The sequence below is a fragment of the Capsicum annuum genome, chromosome 3 (genome assembly GCF_002878395.1).
Source record: "Capsicum annuum cultivar UCD-10X-F1 chromosome 3, UCD10Xv1.1, whole genome shotgun sequence".
Taxonomy (NCBI): Eukaryota; Viridiplantae; Streptophyta; class Magnoliopsida; order Solanales; family Solanaceae; genus Capsicum; species Capsicum annuum.
This window is the reverse complement of record NC_061113.1, coordinates 253609936-253627765: the sequence shown is the minus strand read 5'-3', so window position 1 is coordinate 253627765 and position 17830 is coordinate 253609936. Positions and strand designations below refer to the sequence as shown.

Below are 17830 nucleotides of genomic sequence, written 5' to 3'. Positions count from 1 at the left end.
CCATTCATATATACTCCATTTTTTCTTTTCATGGTGGGAGCAACAGAAAAGAATAGAGGACATTGCATCATCTTTCTTTTTCTTCAACGACCGGAAAACATAAACACAAATAATTCTTCATTTTCATCACTTCACAATCCCACTCTCAAGCACACAATGTATTTAAATAATTTAAGTTGTTAATTATTGTAATTTATTATATTTTTTTATGTAATTTTTATATTAATATACGTTACTTTTCTTATCCAAATTTTTGTGGCATTGATAGTCAATTATATTTTAAAAATAATTTAAGTTTTTAATTATTGTGATTTATAATAATTTCTTCTATTATTTACAGTACTTTTTATATCATTTTCAAATAATATATGTTGCTTTATATCTTCTTTTGTCCCGTCCCAATTTATATGGCACTAATATAATTTTGATAGTCAATCAAATATTTTATGTTGATATATCATTTTTTTATTCTTATTTTTCTAATACATAATGACTTATAATAAGGAGTGATATAGTAAAATCATCGTTCGAAAGACGAAAATTTAATTTAAAACATTAAGAGTTAATTTCACATTTTATGTCTATTTTATTTTTTTATTAAATATTATTTATTTTCTTAATACCTAGATGTCTCATAATAATTAATTAAGAGCGATTGATTATGTTATTACTATAAAAATTAATATAATTTTATCATATCCAATATTAATCATCGATAATTCACCGGAATAGTATATTAATTAAACACGTGATGCTATATTTACATATGCAAAATATGATATTATTAAACATTATTGGATAGTGCATTATATTTATCTTGCACAATAATAAAATTTTACTATATATTTTTCTTTATTTCTTTTTAACTTGATATATATTGACCCAACACAAATTCTAAGAAAATATTCATTAGAAATTTATTTTATTAAATTAAATTTATTAATTTTGTACTTTAAAAATTTAAAGTTAAGTTTAAATATTAGTATTTCTATATAAGAAAAAAATAATTTTAAAATTTAAACTAACTAAAATAAATAAATAAAAAGATTAATTTTTTATACAAAATTCAATTAAAATAATAAAATTGATTTACTTTAAATACTTATTTGCAATTAATTAAGATAATTTTTTATTTTTTCATAATTTATGCTGCACCGATAAAATTTTGAGAGTTGAATAGAACTTTTATATATTTTTAAAAAATTATTTTAGCTTGTTAATTATTGTGATTTATAATAATTTTTACGTAATTATCAAATAATATATTTACTCCTTGTGTCCCAATTTATGTAGCTTCGATTCAATTTTGAGAGTCGACTAAAATTTTATATATCTCTTAAGTATTTTAAATTGTTAATTATTATGATTTGCAGTACTTTTTCTTTTATCTCAATTTATGTGGCATTACTAAAATAATGAGAGTCAATAAAATTTTTATATGTCTTTTAAATATTTTAAGTTATTAATTATTGTGATTTGTGATAGCAAATTAGTTTTGAACATGATAGCAAATTAAATAAAAAAAAAACTACTTTCAATATGTAGTTATAGTTAATTAATATAAACTAATAGAATATATTAAATATTTAAATCAATATGCTGGAACAATGGAATTATTATATATTGAGGCATGATATGTAATTAAGTGAGAGTAAAGGGTTTTTTTTGGTAAGAGTCAATAAATTTCTATATGTCTTTTAAATATTTTAAGTTATTAATTATAGTGATTTATGGTAACAAATTAGTTTTGAACATGTTAGACAATTAAATAAATAAAAAAAATTACTTCCAATATGTAGTTATAGCTAATTAACATAAATTAATTGAATATATTAAATATTTAAATTATAATAATGAAAAAATAAAATTATTATATATTGGGTGAATATTATTGTTCTCGGTCAAAATGAAAGAGAAAAAAAAGGAGTAAAAATGATGATGTTAAGGATGAGAACAAAAAAAAAAAGGAGTTGCAAGTCGCTGGGCTCCAAGCGACTTGTAAGTCGCAGGGCCCGCAATGTTTTGTCTGTTTTGATTTTTTTTTTAGTAAGTGTCCCTTTTGGAATTTTTGATTAAAAAAAGAGCCCTTTTGGCTCCGGACTCCATTATTATATCTGTTTTGTTTTGTGAATTTTGATTTCTAGGTTTGATATTCTCGTATGTTCGAATCTAACAACGTGATTATTTTTCTCATATATATATGTGCTTACGATAAAATATCTGTTTTGAACTTTCTGTACTTCATTAAAAACCTTCATAATAGATAAAATCGTTTAATTTTAAATAATCAAAAGTTACACGTGCGAGACACGTGCAGCTAAACTAGATATACATATAAATATATATCTATAATCTATAATCTATAATCTATAATCTATAATATATTAAAAGTGTGAAGCTTTAAAAAAATGATTTGAACTTTTTACCCTTTATTAAAAGACTCTTTTTTAAGACAAAATTGTCTTTTCACTATTTTTTAAATTTATTATTTAATTATTTTTTATTATATTAACTAGACTTCCTAAAATATGTAGGACTCCTAAAATATATATGGTAGGAAAATTAATTAATATTTTCCATCCTCATTGATTGTGATTCTAATTTGTGTTTTGCACAGAAATACTAGCAATCTACATGATACTTGTGTTTTGTTTTGTACAGAGATAATAGCAATCTATGTGATATTTGTGTTCTATTTTGTGCAGAAATACGAGTAATCTACGTGGTATTTGTGTTAGCTTTGATTCTCTTTTGGGGTGTGAGAAAAAAATTGATGCTCATCTAACTTGATTCGATTGCATCGATGCTTGATTTTCTAATCCTCAACTTCTTCACTGTTTTTGTCATCAAAATAGAATTTAACATGTGTGTATATATATATATATATATCTTCTTTATTTTCATTCAAATCATTCTTTGGGGTTAAAATTTTTGCTCAGGCAAGAATTAGTTGGATCAAAATCAAAAATTTGTGATCACTATTATATATATTTTTTATAGTTTACAGGTCGTAGATGAATGTTCGTTGACTTTGAAGAATTTCTTGTGTAAAGGTTAGGTTTAATTGTATTGTTTTGATCTTTATTATCTTATTGTTTTATTTTAATTTATAGATGCTAGATGAATGTTGGTCGGCTTTGAAAATTTTTTTTAGGTAAAGGTTACTTTAATTGTATTATCGTAATATCTCTATTAGTTTGTTATTTTTGTGGTAGTTTACAACTCGTAGATGAATCTCGATCGGATTTGAGAAATTTTTGTGTGTAAAATTTAAGTTTAATTGTATTGTTTTGATATCACTTTTATCGTATTATTTTGTTGCAGTTTAAAGGTGATAAATAAATGTTAAATGTTAGTCGGCTTTGAGGAATTTTTTTATGTAAAAGTTAGGTTTAGTTGTATTATTTTGATATCTCTATTATCGTATTATTTTGTTATTGTTTACAAGTAGTAGATGAATGTCAGACGACTTTGAGAAAATTTTTGTGTATAAAGATTAGATTTAATTGTATTATTTTGATGTCTCTATCATTGTATTATTTTATTACAATTTACAGATGGTAGATAATTATCGATCAACTTTTAAAAATATTTTTAGTAAAGATTAGGTTTAATAAATAAATTTCCATCTTTACATACTCAAAAAAATATTAAATTTAATTATTATATTCATTTTTATTATTTAAATAAATATCTTATTTAATGTAATGTTTGAACTTATTAAAGTGAGGTACACATGCACCTAAATTAGTACTCCTATAATATTCTCTGTCATAGATAGCATATTAAAGTATCAAAATATTTGATCAAACTTCTTTAGCTATATTATTGGTAAGTTCAGAGATTCTATTTCTATAAAAAAGAAAAAGGATGATTAAATATATTACTATATTATCAAAAAGGAAAATAGTTGAGATAACTGGGACCCAAAATGAATTATGCAAAATATGGGTGTAATGTAACAAATCTATTCCAGTTCAGTCGGGTAGTCACCAGATATACAACAACAACAAAATCAGTATATTTTCACAAAGTGAACTCTGGGTAAGTTAGAATATACGCAGTTCATATTGTTTTATTTTCAAAGAAGTAGACAAGTTATTTTCGATAGATTCCTGACTTAAGATAGAGAATAGCAAATAAAAGCGTAATGAATCATTAAGCATGATGGGTGGCATAACATAAAAGAAATAAGACATAATAAAAATAAAATAGAAATCAAAATAATAAGAAATAAGAGAAATAAGAACAGTAATACGAAAGAAAAGATAGTAGTCACCAGATATACAAATCATATATTGCCACGTTGCAGTTATCAGCAAAAAAAAATGTCTGGTAAGTTCTAGCTTTTTCTTTTACCTCACTTATTTTTATTTTATTTCTGGTAAGTTCTGGGCTCATCGTCTAAACTTCTAGATTTCTCTGTTTCCCTTAACATAAAACACCTCTCTCCTTTCAACACTTCTCAACGAAAAACACTCAAACACAAAAACACGTTCGATTTTCTCCGAAGAACTTATCAAAAGGATTTTTCCTATTTTCTGCTGTTACAATATTTCTTCTTCGTTAAAGGTATGCTAGCATGTTCCTTCTATTTTCAGTTTTTCTTATTAATTATTTTTTTTTTTTTTAATTTATTTGGTTGTTTGGTTGCATGCGTACATGATAAAAAAAATTAGATATATTAAATGTTTGAATGTTTTGAGTTTCATGCGTGAATTATCGTGTAGTAGAAGTATCATCAACTGTTTATTGAAACATATCTTACTAAGTATTAATTGTTCACTTTTTCTATGATAGTGATAATTCAGATAGAAAAAGTGAAATAATTTACAGCTGAGATATGTTTTGATAATAGATGAGATATGAAATTCAAACAATGGGATACTTTATGTATGTTTTTGACACTTCACTCACCCATGTTCTTATTTGTGATTGAGTTGTTTCGGAAAAATTTAGCCGGTGTTGCAATTGATCATTTTTATCCGTTTACTGAGTTAAATTTTTATTGGGTTTAGTTAATATTAGTGGATAAGTTGGTTTCTGAAGATAATATTCAGTTGAGTTTTCTTGTTCTTCCTGTAGATTGATTGAATGACATTGTTAATTTTACTAGTATGTTTCTCATTTTGTGGTTTGCTTCCGTGTCCGTTCGATTTTCAGATTATTTAAACAAATTAAATAAATAAAAAAAATCTAGTTTTTTGGATTGGGTCTTGTTTCATTGTGTGTACACTTGATAATCCCTTCAGAAGTCGTGCATTGTTGTTCGATTGTATGCGTTCAATGGAAGCCATATCCTCTTTTCGTGATTGAGTAAAAAAACATAAATGGATATTAGGGGATTTTTTTTGTTGGATTTCGATAATATTAGTGGATAAGTTGGTTTCTGATAATTATTTTCAGTTGGATTTTCTTGTTTTCCATCTAGATTGATTTAATGGTGTTGTTAATTTAATTGTACTATATGTTTCTCATTGTGTGTTCTGTTAATTGTTGCAGTTTGTTGAAACTTGAAAGACGGTGTAATTCATCATGAATCCTGAAAAATTTACTCATAAGACAAATGAGGCTCTTGCTGAGGCACATGAACTTGCTGCATCTGCAGGACATGCTCAATTAACACCCCTGCATATGGCTTTAGCTTTAATATCTGATCGCAATGGTATTTTCCGTCAAGCGATTGTCAATGCTGCTGGTAGTGAGGACACAGCTGATGGAGTTGAAAGGGTATTCAATCAAGCCAAGAAGAAAATCCCTTCTCAGACACCAGCACCTGATCAAGTTCCGGCAAGCACTTCGCTTATAAAGGTTCTACGGCGAGCACAATCACTGCAGAAGTCTCGCGGTGACAGCCATTTGGCGGTTGATCTGTTGATTTTAGGCCTTTTGGAGGACTCCCAAATTGTTGATCTTTTGAAAGAAGCTGGTCTTGGTGCAGCGAGAGTGAAATCAGAAGTTGAGAAACTTAGAGGAAAAGAGGGAAAGAAAGTGGAAAGTGCTACAGGGGACACTACATTTCAAGCACTTAAGACTTATGGTCGTGATCTTGTGGAACAAGCAGGAAAACTTGATCCTGTAATTGGCAGGGATGAAGAAATTCGAAGAGTAGTTCGTATTTTATCGAGGAGGACTAAGAACAATCCGGTGCTTATTGGAGAGCCTGGTGTTGGTAAAACAGCAGTAGTTGAAGGGCTAGCACAAAGGATTGTTCGAGGCGATGTTCCAAGTAATTTGGCTGATGTTAGGCTTATAGCATTGGATATGGGAGCACTAGTTGCTGGAGCTAAATACAGAGGTGAATTTGAAGAGAGGTTGAAGGCTGTTCTGAAGGAAGTGGAAGATGCAGATGGGAAAGTAATTCTCTTCATTGATGAGATACACTTGGTTTTAGGTGCTGGGCGGACTGAAGGGTCAATGGATGCTGCTAATTTGTTCAAGCCAATGCTTGCTAGGGGTCAATTAAGGTGCATTGGTGCTACAACTCTGGAGGAATACAGGAAGTATGTGGAGAAAGATGCTGCATTCGAAAGGCGTTTCCAGCAGGTATACGTTGCTGAGCCTAGTGTTCCTGACACTATAAGTATCCTTCGAGGGTTGAAGGAGAAGTATGAAGGTCATCATGGTGTCAAAATTCAAGATAGGGCTCTTGTCATTGCTGCTCAACTTTCGTCTAGATACATTACAGGTAACTTTTTCTTGAATAGTCGCTATTATTATTAGATATAATCAGTCTAGATACATTACAGGTAACTTTTTCTTGAATAGTCGCTATTATTATTAGATATAATCAGATAGAAGGATCACTAACCTGTGAATTTTTCCTTCAGGTCGACATTTACCAGATAAGGCTATTGACCTAGTTGATGAGGCTTGTGCAAATGTGAGAGTTCAACTTGATAGTCAACCAGAAGAAATTGATAATCTTGAAAGGAAGAGGATTCAGCTAGAAGTTGAACATCATGCTCTTGAAAAGGAGAAGGACAAGGCTAGCAAAGCTCGACTTGTTGAAGTAAGTATTAGAATCCCAGAACTGGTTTTACATATTATTCTAACACCTGTGTTGGGAATGTGTACAATAACATAATTACCGTACAGGTGAGGAAAGAGCTTGATGATTTGAGGGACAAACTACAGCCTTTGATGATGAGGTACCAGAAAGAGAAGGAGAGGATTGATGAGCTTCGCAGGCTTAAGCAAAAGCGCGATGAACTGACATATGCTTTACAAGAAGCTGAAAGGCGATATGATCTTGCTAGAGCAGCGGATCTTAGATATGGTGCTATCCAAGAAGTGGAATCTGCAATAGCAAAGCTTGAGAGTACTTCCGATGAGAGTACAATGTTGACAGAGACTGTTGGACCTGATCAGATTGCGGAAGTAGTTAGTCGCTGGACAGGTATTCCTGTCTCAAGGCTTGGTCAGAATGAGAAAGAGAAATTGATTGGTCTGGCTGATAGATTGCACCAAAGAGTGGTTGGGCAAGATCATGCAGTTAGAGCTGTTGCTGAGGCTGTGTTAAGGTCTAGAGCTGGATTAGGAAGGCCACAACAACCAACTGGTTCGTTCCTTTTCTTGGGGCCAACTGGTGTTGGAAAGACTGAACTTGCTAAAGCTCTTGCTGAGCAGCTCTTTGATGATGACAAATTAATGGTCAGAATTGACATGTCTGAATATATGGAACAGCATTCTGTTGCCCGTTTGATCGGTGCTCCACCAGGGTAAGGGCCCTTTTTAACATTTAAGGATAATAGAATGCCACCCTTTTCATAGATAATTACTAGTTTTATGTATTGGAACGCTGAATATTTTCTATATGTGCAGATATGTTGGACATGAGGAAGGAGGACAACTTACCGAAGCGGTAAGGAGGCGTCCTTACAGTGTTGTGCTTTTTGACGAAGTGGAAAAAGCTCATCCTACTGTGTTTAATACCTTGCTTCAAGTGTTGGACGATGGAAGATTAACTGATGGTCAAGGTCGTACCGTTGATTTTACCAACACTGTGATCATCATGACCTCAAATTTGGGAGCGGAGTATCTCTTGTCAGGATTAATGGGTCAGTGCGCCATGGAGAAGGCTCACGAAATGGTCATGCAGGAGGTATGTTAGCATGTCCTAATTACTGCAAATTTTTGACGCTGTTTACATTGTTAATTAATTAGAACAACAGATTCTCACTCCACATGTTTTGTGACAGGTGAGGAAGCAGTTTAAGCCAGAGTTGCTGAATCGACTTGATGAGGTTGTAGTGTTTGATCCTTTGTCACACGAGCAGTTGAGGCAAGTCTGCCGTCACCAGCTGAAAGATGTGGCAGGCCGTTTAGCTGAGAGGGGTATTGCCCTGGGTGTTACTGAGGCAGCGTTGGATGTCATACTTGCTCAGAGTTATGATCCTGTAAGTGCTAATGTCTGGTATTGTATAATTTAAAAACTATTCTGATGAGTAGGCGGACTAACTTTTGTTACGAATCATTTTCAGGTTTATGGTGCGAGGCCTATTAGAAGGTGGTTGGAGAAGAAAGTTGTAACAGAGTTATCGAAGATGCTTGTGAAGGAAGAAATTGATGAGAATTCAACTGTGTACATTGATGCTGGAGCCGGCGGGAAAGATCTAACTTACAGGGTGGAGAAAAATGGAGGGCTTGTCAATGCTGCTACTGGCCAAAAATCTGATGTACTGATTCAGCTACCTAATGGGCCGAGAAGTGATGCTGCTCAAGCTGTGAAGAAAATGAGGATTGAAGAAATAGATGACGATGATGATGAAATGGCAGATTAAAGAGGTTGAATTACTCCGTCAAAGATGAACATAATGACTTGTTAATTTTGTTTTAACCCCTCAAGGGTTGTTGTCCAGTTTTACACCTACAAGAAGTGAATATATGGGTTCACAAGTCCTGTTGATTGTGTTGTGTTGCTTTTTGAATTTGAGAATGTTTTAAATAGAATTGTATTTCTCAGATCCTCTGGATATTATCTTTTTCTTCTTGCATTGGGTTTTTCTTCCTGCTAGGGTCAAAGCACCCTTTTTGCAATGAATATTTTAATATGGCAAATTTTATAGTCAACTGAAACTTCGACCAAGAAGCTCAATACAGTTGGCTTGTGAATACAAAGATGCTCGGCGCCATTATAGTGTGTAGTCAATGGCTAACAGCTTGTTATTTCGGAGGCGACTTAGTAAAACAAAGGTATAATATGGAAGTAAAGTCAATGTAACGTGGCCAAGTTATTTTATCATGTATCATGTACTTGCATTAAAATATACTGTATCTATAAATAAATGTCACTTGCAGCTAGCTAACTCTCCAATATATTATCCCATGTATTGAAACACTAATTGGTTTCTCATTGTTTGTTCTATTGTTGCAGTTTGTTGAAAGACGGTGTAATTCATCATGAATCCTGAAAAGTTTACCAACAAGACCAATGAGGCTATTGCTGAGGCACATGAACTGGCTGTGTCAGCAGGACATGCTCAGTTAACACCTTTGCATATGGCTGTAGCTTTAATATCTGATCACAATGGTATTTTCTGTCAAGCAATTGTTAATGCTGCTGGAAGCGAAGATACAGCTAATGGAGTTGAAAGGGTATTCAATCAAGCTAAGAAGAAAATCCCATCTCAGACACCTCCACCTGATCAAGCTCCAGCAAGCACGTCGCTTGCTAAAGTGCTACGACGAGCACAATCGTTGCAGAAGTCACGTGGTGATAGCCATTTGGCAATTGATTTGTTGATTTTAGGCCTTTTGGAAGACTCACAAATTGTTGATCTTTTGAATCATGCGGGTCTTGGTGCAGCAAGAATGAAATCGGAAATTGAGAAACTTAGAGGAAAAGATGGTAAGAAAGTGGAAAGTGCTACAGGGGACACTACATTTCAAGCACTTAAGACATATGGTCGTGATCTTGTGGAACAAGCGGGAAAACTTGATCCTGTGATCGGTAGGGATGAAGAAATCCGAAGAGTGATTCGGATTTTATCGAGGAGAACAAAGAACAATCCGGTACTTATTGGAGAGCCTGGTGTTGGTAAAACAGCAGTAGTTGAAGGGCTAGCACAAAGGATTGTTCGAGGCGATGTACCAAGTAATTTGGCTGATATTAGGCTTATTGCATTGGATATGGGAGCATTAGTTGCTGGAACAAAATACCGGGGTGAATTTGAGGATCGGTTGAAGGCTGTTCTGAAGGAAGTGGAAGATGCAGAAGGGAAAATTATTCTCTTTATTGATGAGATACACTTGGTTTTAGGTGCTGGTCGGACTGAGGGGTCAACAATGGATGCTGCTAACTTGCTCAAGCCAATGCTTGCTAGGGGTCAATTAAGGTTTATTGGTGCAACAACTCTGGAAGAGTACAGGAAGTATGTGGAGAAGGACGCTGCATTTGAAAGGCGTTTCCAGCAGGTATACGTCCCTGAGCCTAGTGTTCCTGACACTATAAGTATCCTTCGAGGGTTAAAGGAGAAGTATGAAGGCCATCATGGTGTCAAAATTCAAGATAGGGCTCTTGTGATTGCAGCCCAGCTTTCGTCTCGGTACATTACAGGTATGAACTTTTTCTTGAATAGTCGCTATTATTAGTAGATATATTAGATAGAAGGATAACTAATCTTTGAATTTTGCTTCAGGTCGACATTTACCAGATAAGGCTATTGATCTAGTTGATGAGGCTTGTGCAAATGTGAGAGTTCAACTTGATAGTCAACCAGAAGAAATTGATAATCTTGAAAGGAAGAGGATTCAACTAGAAGTTGAGCATCATGCTCTTGAAAAGGAAAAAGATAAAGCTAGCAAAGCTCGACTTGTTGAAGTAAGTGTTATATCTCAGAAATGCTTTTACCTATTATTCTAAAACCTGTGTAGGGAATGTGTATGAATAACATAATTACTGTTCAGGTGAGAAAAGAGATTGATGATTTGAGGGATAAACTTCAGCCTCTGATGATGAGGTATAAGAAAGAGAAGGAACGTATTGATGAGCTTCGCAGGCTTAAGCGAAAGCGTGATGAACTGATGTATGCTTTACAAGAAGCTGAAAGGAGATATGATCTTGCTAGAGCAGCAGATCTTAGATATGGTGCAATCCAAGAAGTGGAATCTGCAATAACAAAGCTTGAGAGTAGCACATACGAGACTACAATGTTAACAGAGACTGTTGGACCTGATCAGATCGCAGAAGTAGTTAGTCGCTGGACTGGTATTCCTGTCTCAAGGCTTGGTCAGAATGAGAAAGACAAGTTGATTGGTCTCGCCAATAGATTGCACCAAAGAGTCGTGGGACAGGATCATGCAGTCAGAGCAGTTGCCGAGGCCGTGTTAAGGTCTAGAGCTGGATTAGGAAGGCCACAACAACCAACTGGTTCGTTCCTTTTCTTGGGGCCAACTGGTGTTGGAAAGACTGAACTTGCTAAAGCTCTTGCTGAGCAGCTCTTTGATGATGACAAGTTGATGGTCAGAATTGACATGTCTGAATATATGGAATCGCATTCTGTTGCCCGTTTGATCGGTGCTCCACCAGGGTAAGGACCCTTTAACATTACAAGATAATAGAATGACTCGCCCTTTCGTAATTACTAGTTTTTATGTCTCAGAGTAATGAATTCTGAATTTGTTCTGTTTCTGCAGTTATATTGGACATGAGGAAGGAGGACAACTTACCGAAGCTGTAAGGAGGCGCCCTTACAGTGTTGTGCTTTTTGATGAAGTGGAAAAGGCTCATCCCACCGTGTTCAATGCCTTGCTTCAAGTGTTGGACGATGGAAGATTAACTGATGGTCAAGGTCGTACTGTTGATTTCACCAACACAGTGATCATCATGACCTCAAATTTGGGAGCGGAGTATCTCTTGTCAGGATTAATGGGCAAGTGTACCATGGAGAAGGCTCGCGAAATGGTCATGCAGGAGGTATGTTGCAACATCCTATTTGCAGCACATTTCTCAAGAGTGTTTGCTTGTGCAGTTCTTTTTACATTGTTAATTAGAACAACGTGTGTTCACACATGTTCTTTTTGTCACAGGTGAGGAAGCAGTTTAAGCCAGAGTTGTTGAATCGGCTTGATGAGATTGTTGTGTTTGATCCGTTGTCACACGAGCAGTTGAGGCAAGTCTGCCGTCACCAACTGAAAGATGTGGCAGGCCGTTTAGCTGAGAGGGGCATTGCCTTGGGCGTTACTGAGGCTGCATTAGATGTCATACTTGCTCAGAGTTATGATCCGGTAAGTGCTAACATCTTGTATTTTAACTCGATAATTCATGGTAACGAGACAATGTACTAACTTTTGTTATGAATGACATTCAGGTGTACGGTGCAAGGCCTATTAGGAGGTGGTTGGAGAAAAAAGTTGTAACAGAGTTATCGAAGATGCTTGTGAAGGAGGAAATCGATGAGAACTCGACCGTATATGTAGATGCTAGACCAGGCGCGAAAGATCTATCTTACAGGGTGATGAAAAATGGAGGGCTTGTGAATGCTACCACTGGCCAAAAATCAGATGTACTGATCTTCAACAAGTGAATGTATTTTATTGTGTTTTTGTTGCTTTATGAATTCGAAAATACCTAGAGTTGTATTTCTCAGATTTTCTGAAAAACAATCCTTTTTATTTCTGGGATTTTCTTCTTGCAATTATTGAGTTTGAAGAATTATCTCGATTCATCCAACTTCTTCTTACTGTATTGCATAAGTAGCTCAAAAGATCTTCACCATCTTTTTGATCGTTATCATCATCATCATCAGATCCTTTAACGAAACTCATCTTAAACTTGTTGACATCCTCCACGGCCGCTTTTCTAAACATCGCAATATCAATTGCTCCTAAAACCATATGGTACCCTCTTGATACCAAATTCTCACGACTATCATGAGGCATTGCAACTCCAGATAAATACGCCCCACCATCAACTGGTTTCATCTTCAACGTGCTCTTCTCAGCTGCATTCGTCACCTCCATCACCTTCTCATTCCCCGGATCGCGTAAGTACCCTAAACTCACACTACTCAAATCCAATGGACCCATTTGAATACAATCAACTCTTTCAACTGCCGCAATGTCCTCAATATTCTTCACCCCGTCTACACATTCCACTTGACACATGATCAACAAGTCATCCTCGTAATTACTAATATATATCCTTGATCGATCCCGTAGCCCGAAGCCCGAATAACCGAATGAGCGCATCCACGCACGCCATTTGGCGGGTAACGACAATAAGAAACAGCATTTCGGGCTGCATTCGGGCCATCAATCATTGGAAACATGATGCCTTGCGGGCCAAGATCAAGTGCTTTTTTAGCCCAAGTAGAAAGAGTTTTCGGCCCGAAGACAAGGGAGTGCATCGGAGATACCGCCATAACCGTGTTCCATATCCACTACAGCAAAGTCGTAACCGGCTAGTCCTGCGATCTCGGCCAAGGTTGGAGAGAAACTGAGGAGGAAAATGCCGTAGAGAGTTTCCCCATTTCTCAAGCGAGCTTTGAGAGACTCTCAGACTTTTTTACTTCCTTCAGCCATTAGTGATTCAGTAACTGATATCAACCAGCTAGGGGAAATCCTTTTGATCGACTCCACAAATAAAGCACTGAATTGGCGAAAACGAAGAAGGCCAATTTGTTGTTGGTTGGGGAGGAACATTTAAAGCATCCTTTATAGATATTTAAATATTAGATGTAAACATGCATATAAAAATACTTCAAAAGTACTGTTGTTAGTTGTCGTGATTAGGCTGTTCAAATTGGAGTTGAACACAATAATTCGAGCTGAAAAAAATGTTATCGGTTTAACAGCTTCGATTTTATTTATTATTGGGTTATTGATTTCGTAACAAGTCTAATTATACTGTGTACATAGATGCTGGATTTGGCCGGAAAGCTGTAACTTACAAGTTACTGGGTAGATGACGAAGATGATGAAATGAAAGAAAATTCTGTTGGAAACGTATCTCTAAAATGGATTGTGCAGATCTGAATTATTTGGGGCTTCATTACGGATACCGAAAACTAAATAGGAAACAAAAAAAAAAAGGATCGAATCACTTGATCAAAGATGAACATATGACTAAATCGTTGTTTTAACCCCTTGTAGGGAAGATCAATTCTACATCTTCAAAAAGTGAATGTTTATGTTCACAAATTAATTGTGTTTGTTGTTTCTTTATAAATTTGAAAATGCCTAAATAGGATTATATTTCTCAGATTTTCTGAAAAATAATCCTACTCGATCATTTTTGCATTCAGATTTTCTTTCTTGGAAGTCGCGAGTTGAACAATTATGTATTATCTTAATTTGTAAGGTAAATATCCAAACTGAACTTTTGCCTCGAAGCTAACCTTAAGTATGAATTAAGCTATGCACTGTGGAATTATGTCAGGTATGTTGTTTTCAACAAAATTTAATTCATGGAAAATAAACTTCAACCACAAGGATCAAGTGGAATGATTCGACTAGAACATGCGACTTCTAGGAGTGAAGGCTCAATTTAGGAAGTGCATCACCTAATAAATGAAACCTGGATTACTCGGATAAGGAGGTGCATCTCCTAAGGTTTAAGTGGAAGGACTCAATTAGAAAGTGCGACTTCTAGGAGTGAAGCTTCAATTTAAGAAGTGAATCACCTAATAAATGAAACCTGGATTACTCAGATAAGGAGGTGCATCTCCTAGGGGTTAAGTGGAAGGACTCAACTAGAAAGTGCGACTTCAAGGAGTGAAGGTTCAATTTAGGAAGTGCATCACCTAATAAATGGACCTGAATCATCCGGACAAGGAAGTGTGTCTCCTAGAGATATTGGATGATGAGTTTTTACCATGATTTTGATTACCAAACCTGTGCAACAATATTGTCTCCTACATTTGTGGAAGTGAGGCATTGCAGCCTTTGATGTTTAGGCTTTGAAATCCTGGATTCGAAGGTAACATGTGTTCCTGTTTCATACAAAGAAAACTTGTTAGTTTAAAAACATGGTGGCTGGTTTGTGGATTTAGCTTTCATGACAAATGCTCTTGCCGTCGTCACATTTAACCTTGCTTCCAACCATTAGCATATATCATTAACTTGCTGCATCATTGACCCAAACTCAGATTATTAAGAGTGGCTCTGAAATAAACACAGTATCTCTACTTTGTCATGCTTCAGATAAACTCTTTGAGCCTTGGTATTTTTGTGAGTTCCCAGACTTGTCTGTTGACAATTTTTGCATGCCTTATTTTGGCTCACAATCATGTCTCTTTTATGTGCTGGTCTTTTGTCTTGCTTTGTGCAATTGAAGAAGCTGGTAGCCAGTTTTGAAATCTTTTCTTACTCGTTTTGACATGGACTTGACTCAACGACAAGAGAAAAAATGACAATGATTTTCTATTTGAATAACTGACTCAAGAAAATAAAGAAAAGAAAGAAAAGACAATGAATGTCCCCATTTGAAACAAAGAAATGAAAGAATTTATCTAAAAAAGACAGTCAACTCTAATGATTATGCCATGCATTTTGGATTAAGCTGCCTGATCTTTCCATTCAAACTTTCTACCAATTGTTCTTGAGTTAATGGCTCTGAAACTGAGTTACTTGCTTGGACCAATTGCATTCGAAGAGCTCATTCGACTAGTGGCACCTTGAAGGGTTTTCTCCAACAAGCCTCTCTCGTTTTCTGTCTCTCAGCTCACCATTTTCCTATGATGTCTATGAGGGTTATTCACCAATAAGACTCTCTTATTTTCATTTCTCTCAACTCGTCATCTCCTTATGGTGCCCGTGAGAGTTTTCACCAATAAGGCTCTCTCATTTTATTTCTCTCAAATTACCATCGCCTTATGGTGCCAGCGAGGGTTTTCACCAATAGGACTCTCTCATTTTTATTTCTCTCCTGATTTTTAATGCTGAGGAAGACAAGTAGTTCCCAAAATGCATTATCATATCCATTGCATGCTTAGCCTTAATATCCTCAAAGATTGATCTAAAGGTCTTTTTTTGGTTGTAACTTGACTTTTGGATAGGGTTAGAAAGAAAGGATGGCATGAGTCCCAAACGACAATTGATGTGGGTTAGGACTTACAACTTTTGGAATCAACTCAAATAATGAGGATTAACTCATGCCCCAGTTTCTTTTTGCTGGGTGACTCTAAATTGTTTATTTGGTTGGACCAAGCCCAAAGTAGGATAGCCTACGCATCTCACTCCCGAGAGAGGAGAATTAGGTCACACGTAGTTTCGGCAGCTTGTTCTTTTGATTGATTTTGATTTTTTTGTTTTTCTCTTTTATTGACTCTTTTTCTCTTTGAAACTTTCTGACTCGATTTTTTTCGACACTCTTCTCTTTTCTTTCTTTTGGACATATTTTCTTTTTCTTCTTTTTTGTTGTTGAAATATTTCTGACTTTATTGTTTTGCTCGACACTTTTCTTTTGAACTTTGCTGACTCTATCTTAATTCTAAAAGAGGGGTATAAAAGAAAATAGGACTAAAGCTCAAATGAAGTAAACAAAGGATAACACGATGTTTGGATAGCAGAATGAAATACCTTCGTCATATCAATCCTTGAAAAATGCAAGTACATATCATGCAATATGAAAGTGAGAGATGAAGATCATTTGTGACATTTGCGTCACTACTTCTTCTGTGCTTTTCTAGCATACAACTCCACTTTTGTTATACATTCCTCACATTAAATGACTCATGATTTTATGGAGATGATTTTCTTTTTGTTCACGCAGCCACTATTTGACCTAATTGAGCCATGTCTTTCAATTGATGACCAAGTTATTCTTGTGATTCTCAAAATAAGTGCCTTAATTTTCAAAGAAGGCTTTTCCTCTACCTATTTTCTCAGATGCTCTCTTTTTCTAACTTTAACCCTCTGATTCAATGTTCATGCTCAAACTGAATTTCAAGATCTGGCTGAGAATTTCACTAGTATGTCATATCACTATAATCAACATAAAATGTGCTATATAAAGAAAACAAACAAACAACACAAATTTAAAACACAAAGGAAAAAGGGACACTCCTTTTAATTAAAAGAAAAGATAGAAGGGTTTGAACATAACGACAAAGGGACAAAAGAAGATAGATACCGAACTACAACCCTGAAATAATTCGGATAACAGAAAATAAAACAAAAAAAACTATCAGACCTCTTCCTAGTAGGGAGAGGGGTGACTTCTCAATTGCTCAGCCTGACATCTTAGTCACTAGTTTGCATATCAGCAAGACTAGAGCTTTTCTCACTGTCAATGTTTTGCACCATAATTGATTTATCTTGAATCATCTTTTCAATTTCTATCTTTAAAGAACGGCAATCTTTAATACTGTGACCTTGAACATCAGAATGATATGCATATCGTACATTAGGATCAAAACTTTTTAAATACGGATCAAGAGTATACCCAAGGAAAGGAGTGATCATGCCCCACTGTACTAATCTCTGAAATAAATTGGCATACGACTATCCAATTAGAGTGAAACTATCCCTCGACTTCTGCTTCATTTCATTGTTTATCTTGGATCAAAAATCAGGCCTAGAGGGGATTTGGTATGTTTGTGGAGTTGGAGGATGACTCTGCGGGGTTGATGCACGTCATTGTAGGTAAGAAGGAAATTGAACATATGGTTGTGCATTGTATACTGGATATGAAGGTGGGAGAATGAGGTATAATGGATTTTGGGAGTGATTCTGTGGAGCTTGGGCATAAACTTGAGTTTGAGTTTGTGGGTAACGACGATGTGGTCTTCTTGACTGTGCCCGCTGTCCAACTACAGTGGCAGATACATCTTCCTCATTCTTTTTCCCCCCAACACTTATTGATCCCTTTTAAATTACTTGAGTAGTT

The 17830-nt window shown here is 34.9% G+C and overlaps 2 protein-coding genes and 1 pseudogene across 2 annotated transcripts; 2 read left to right on the top strand and 1 right to left on the bottom strand.

Annotated features, from left to right (window-relative positions):
- Nucleotides 1-4362: 4362 nt before the first annotated feature.
- LOC107862281 (chaperone protein ClpB1) lies at nucleotides 4363-8996 on the top strand. The gene is made up of 7 exons (XM_016707798.2): nucleotides 4363-4572; nucleotides 5503-6688; nucleotides 6831-7012; nucleotides 7099-7721; nucleotides 7825-8104; nucleotides 8202-8399; nucleotides 8484-8996. The coding sequence occupies exons 2-7, from the start codon at nucleotides 5536-5538 to the stop codon at nucleotides 8781-8783; spliced, it is 2736 nt and encodes a 911-aa protein (XP_016563284.1). The 5' UTR covers nucleotides 4363-4572; nucleotides 5503-5535; the 3' UTR covers nucleotides 8784-8996.
- A 59-nt stretch (nucleotides 8997-9055) lies between these two features.
- LOC107862283 (chaperone protein ClpB1) lies at nucleotides 9056-12673 on the top strand. Its single transcript, XM_016707799.2, has 7 exons — nucleotides 9056-9195; nucleotides 9377-10558; nucleotides 10641-10822; nucleotides 10909-11531; nucleotides 11638-11917; nucleotides 12031-12228; nucleotides 12312-12673. The coding sequence occupies exons 2-7, from the start codon at nucleotides 9403-9405 to the stop codon at nucleotides 12525-12527; spliced, it is 2655 nt and encodes an 884-aa protein (XP_016563285.1). The 5' UTR covers nucleotides 9056-9195; nucleotides 9377-9402; the 3' UTR covers nucleotides 12528-12673.
- On the bottom strand, nucleotides 12613-13644 carry LOC107864805 (annotated as a pseudogene).
- Between the last annotated feature and the right edge of the window lie 4186 nt (nucleotides 13645-17830).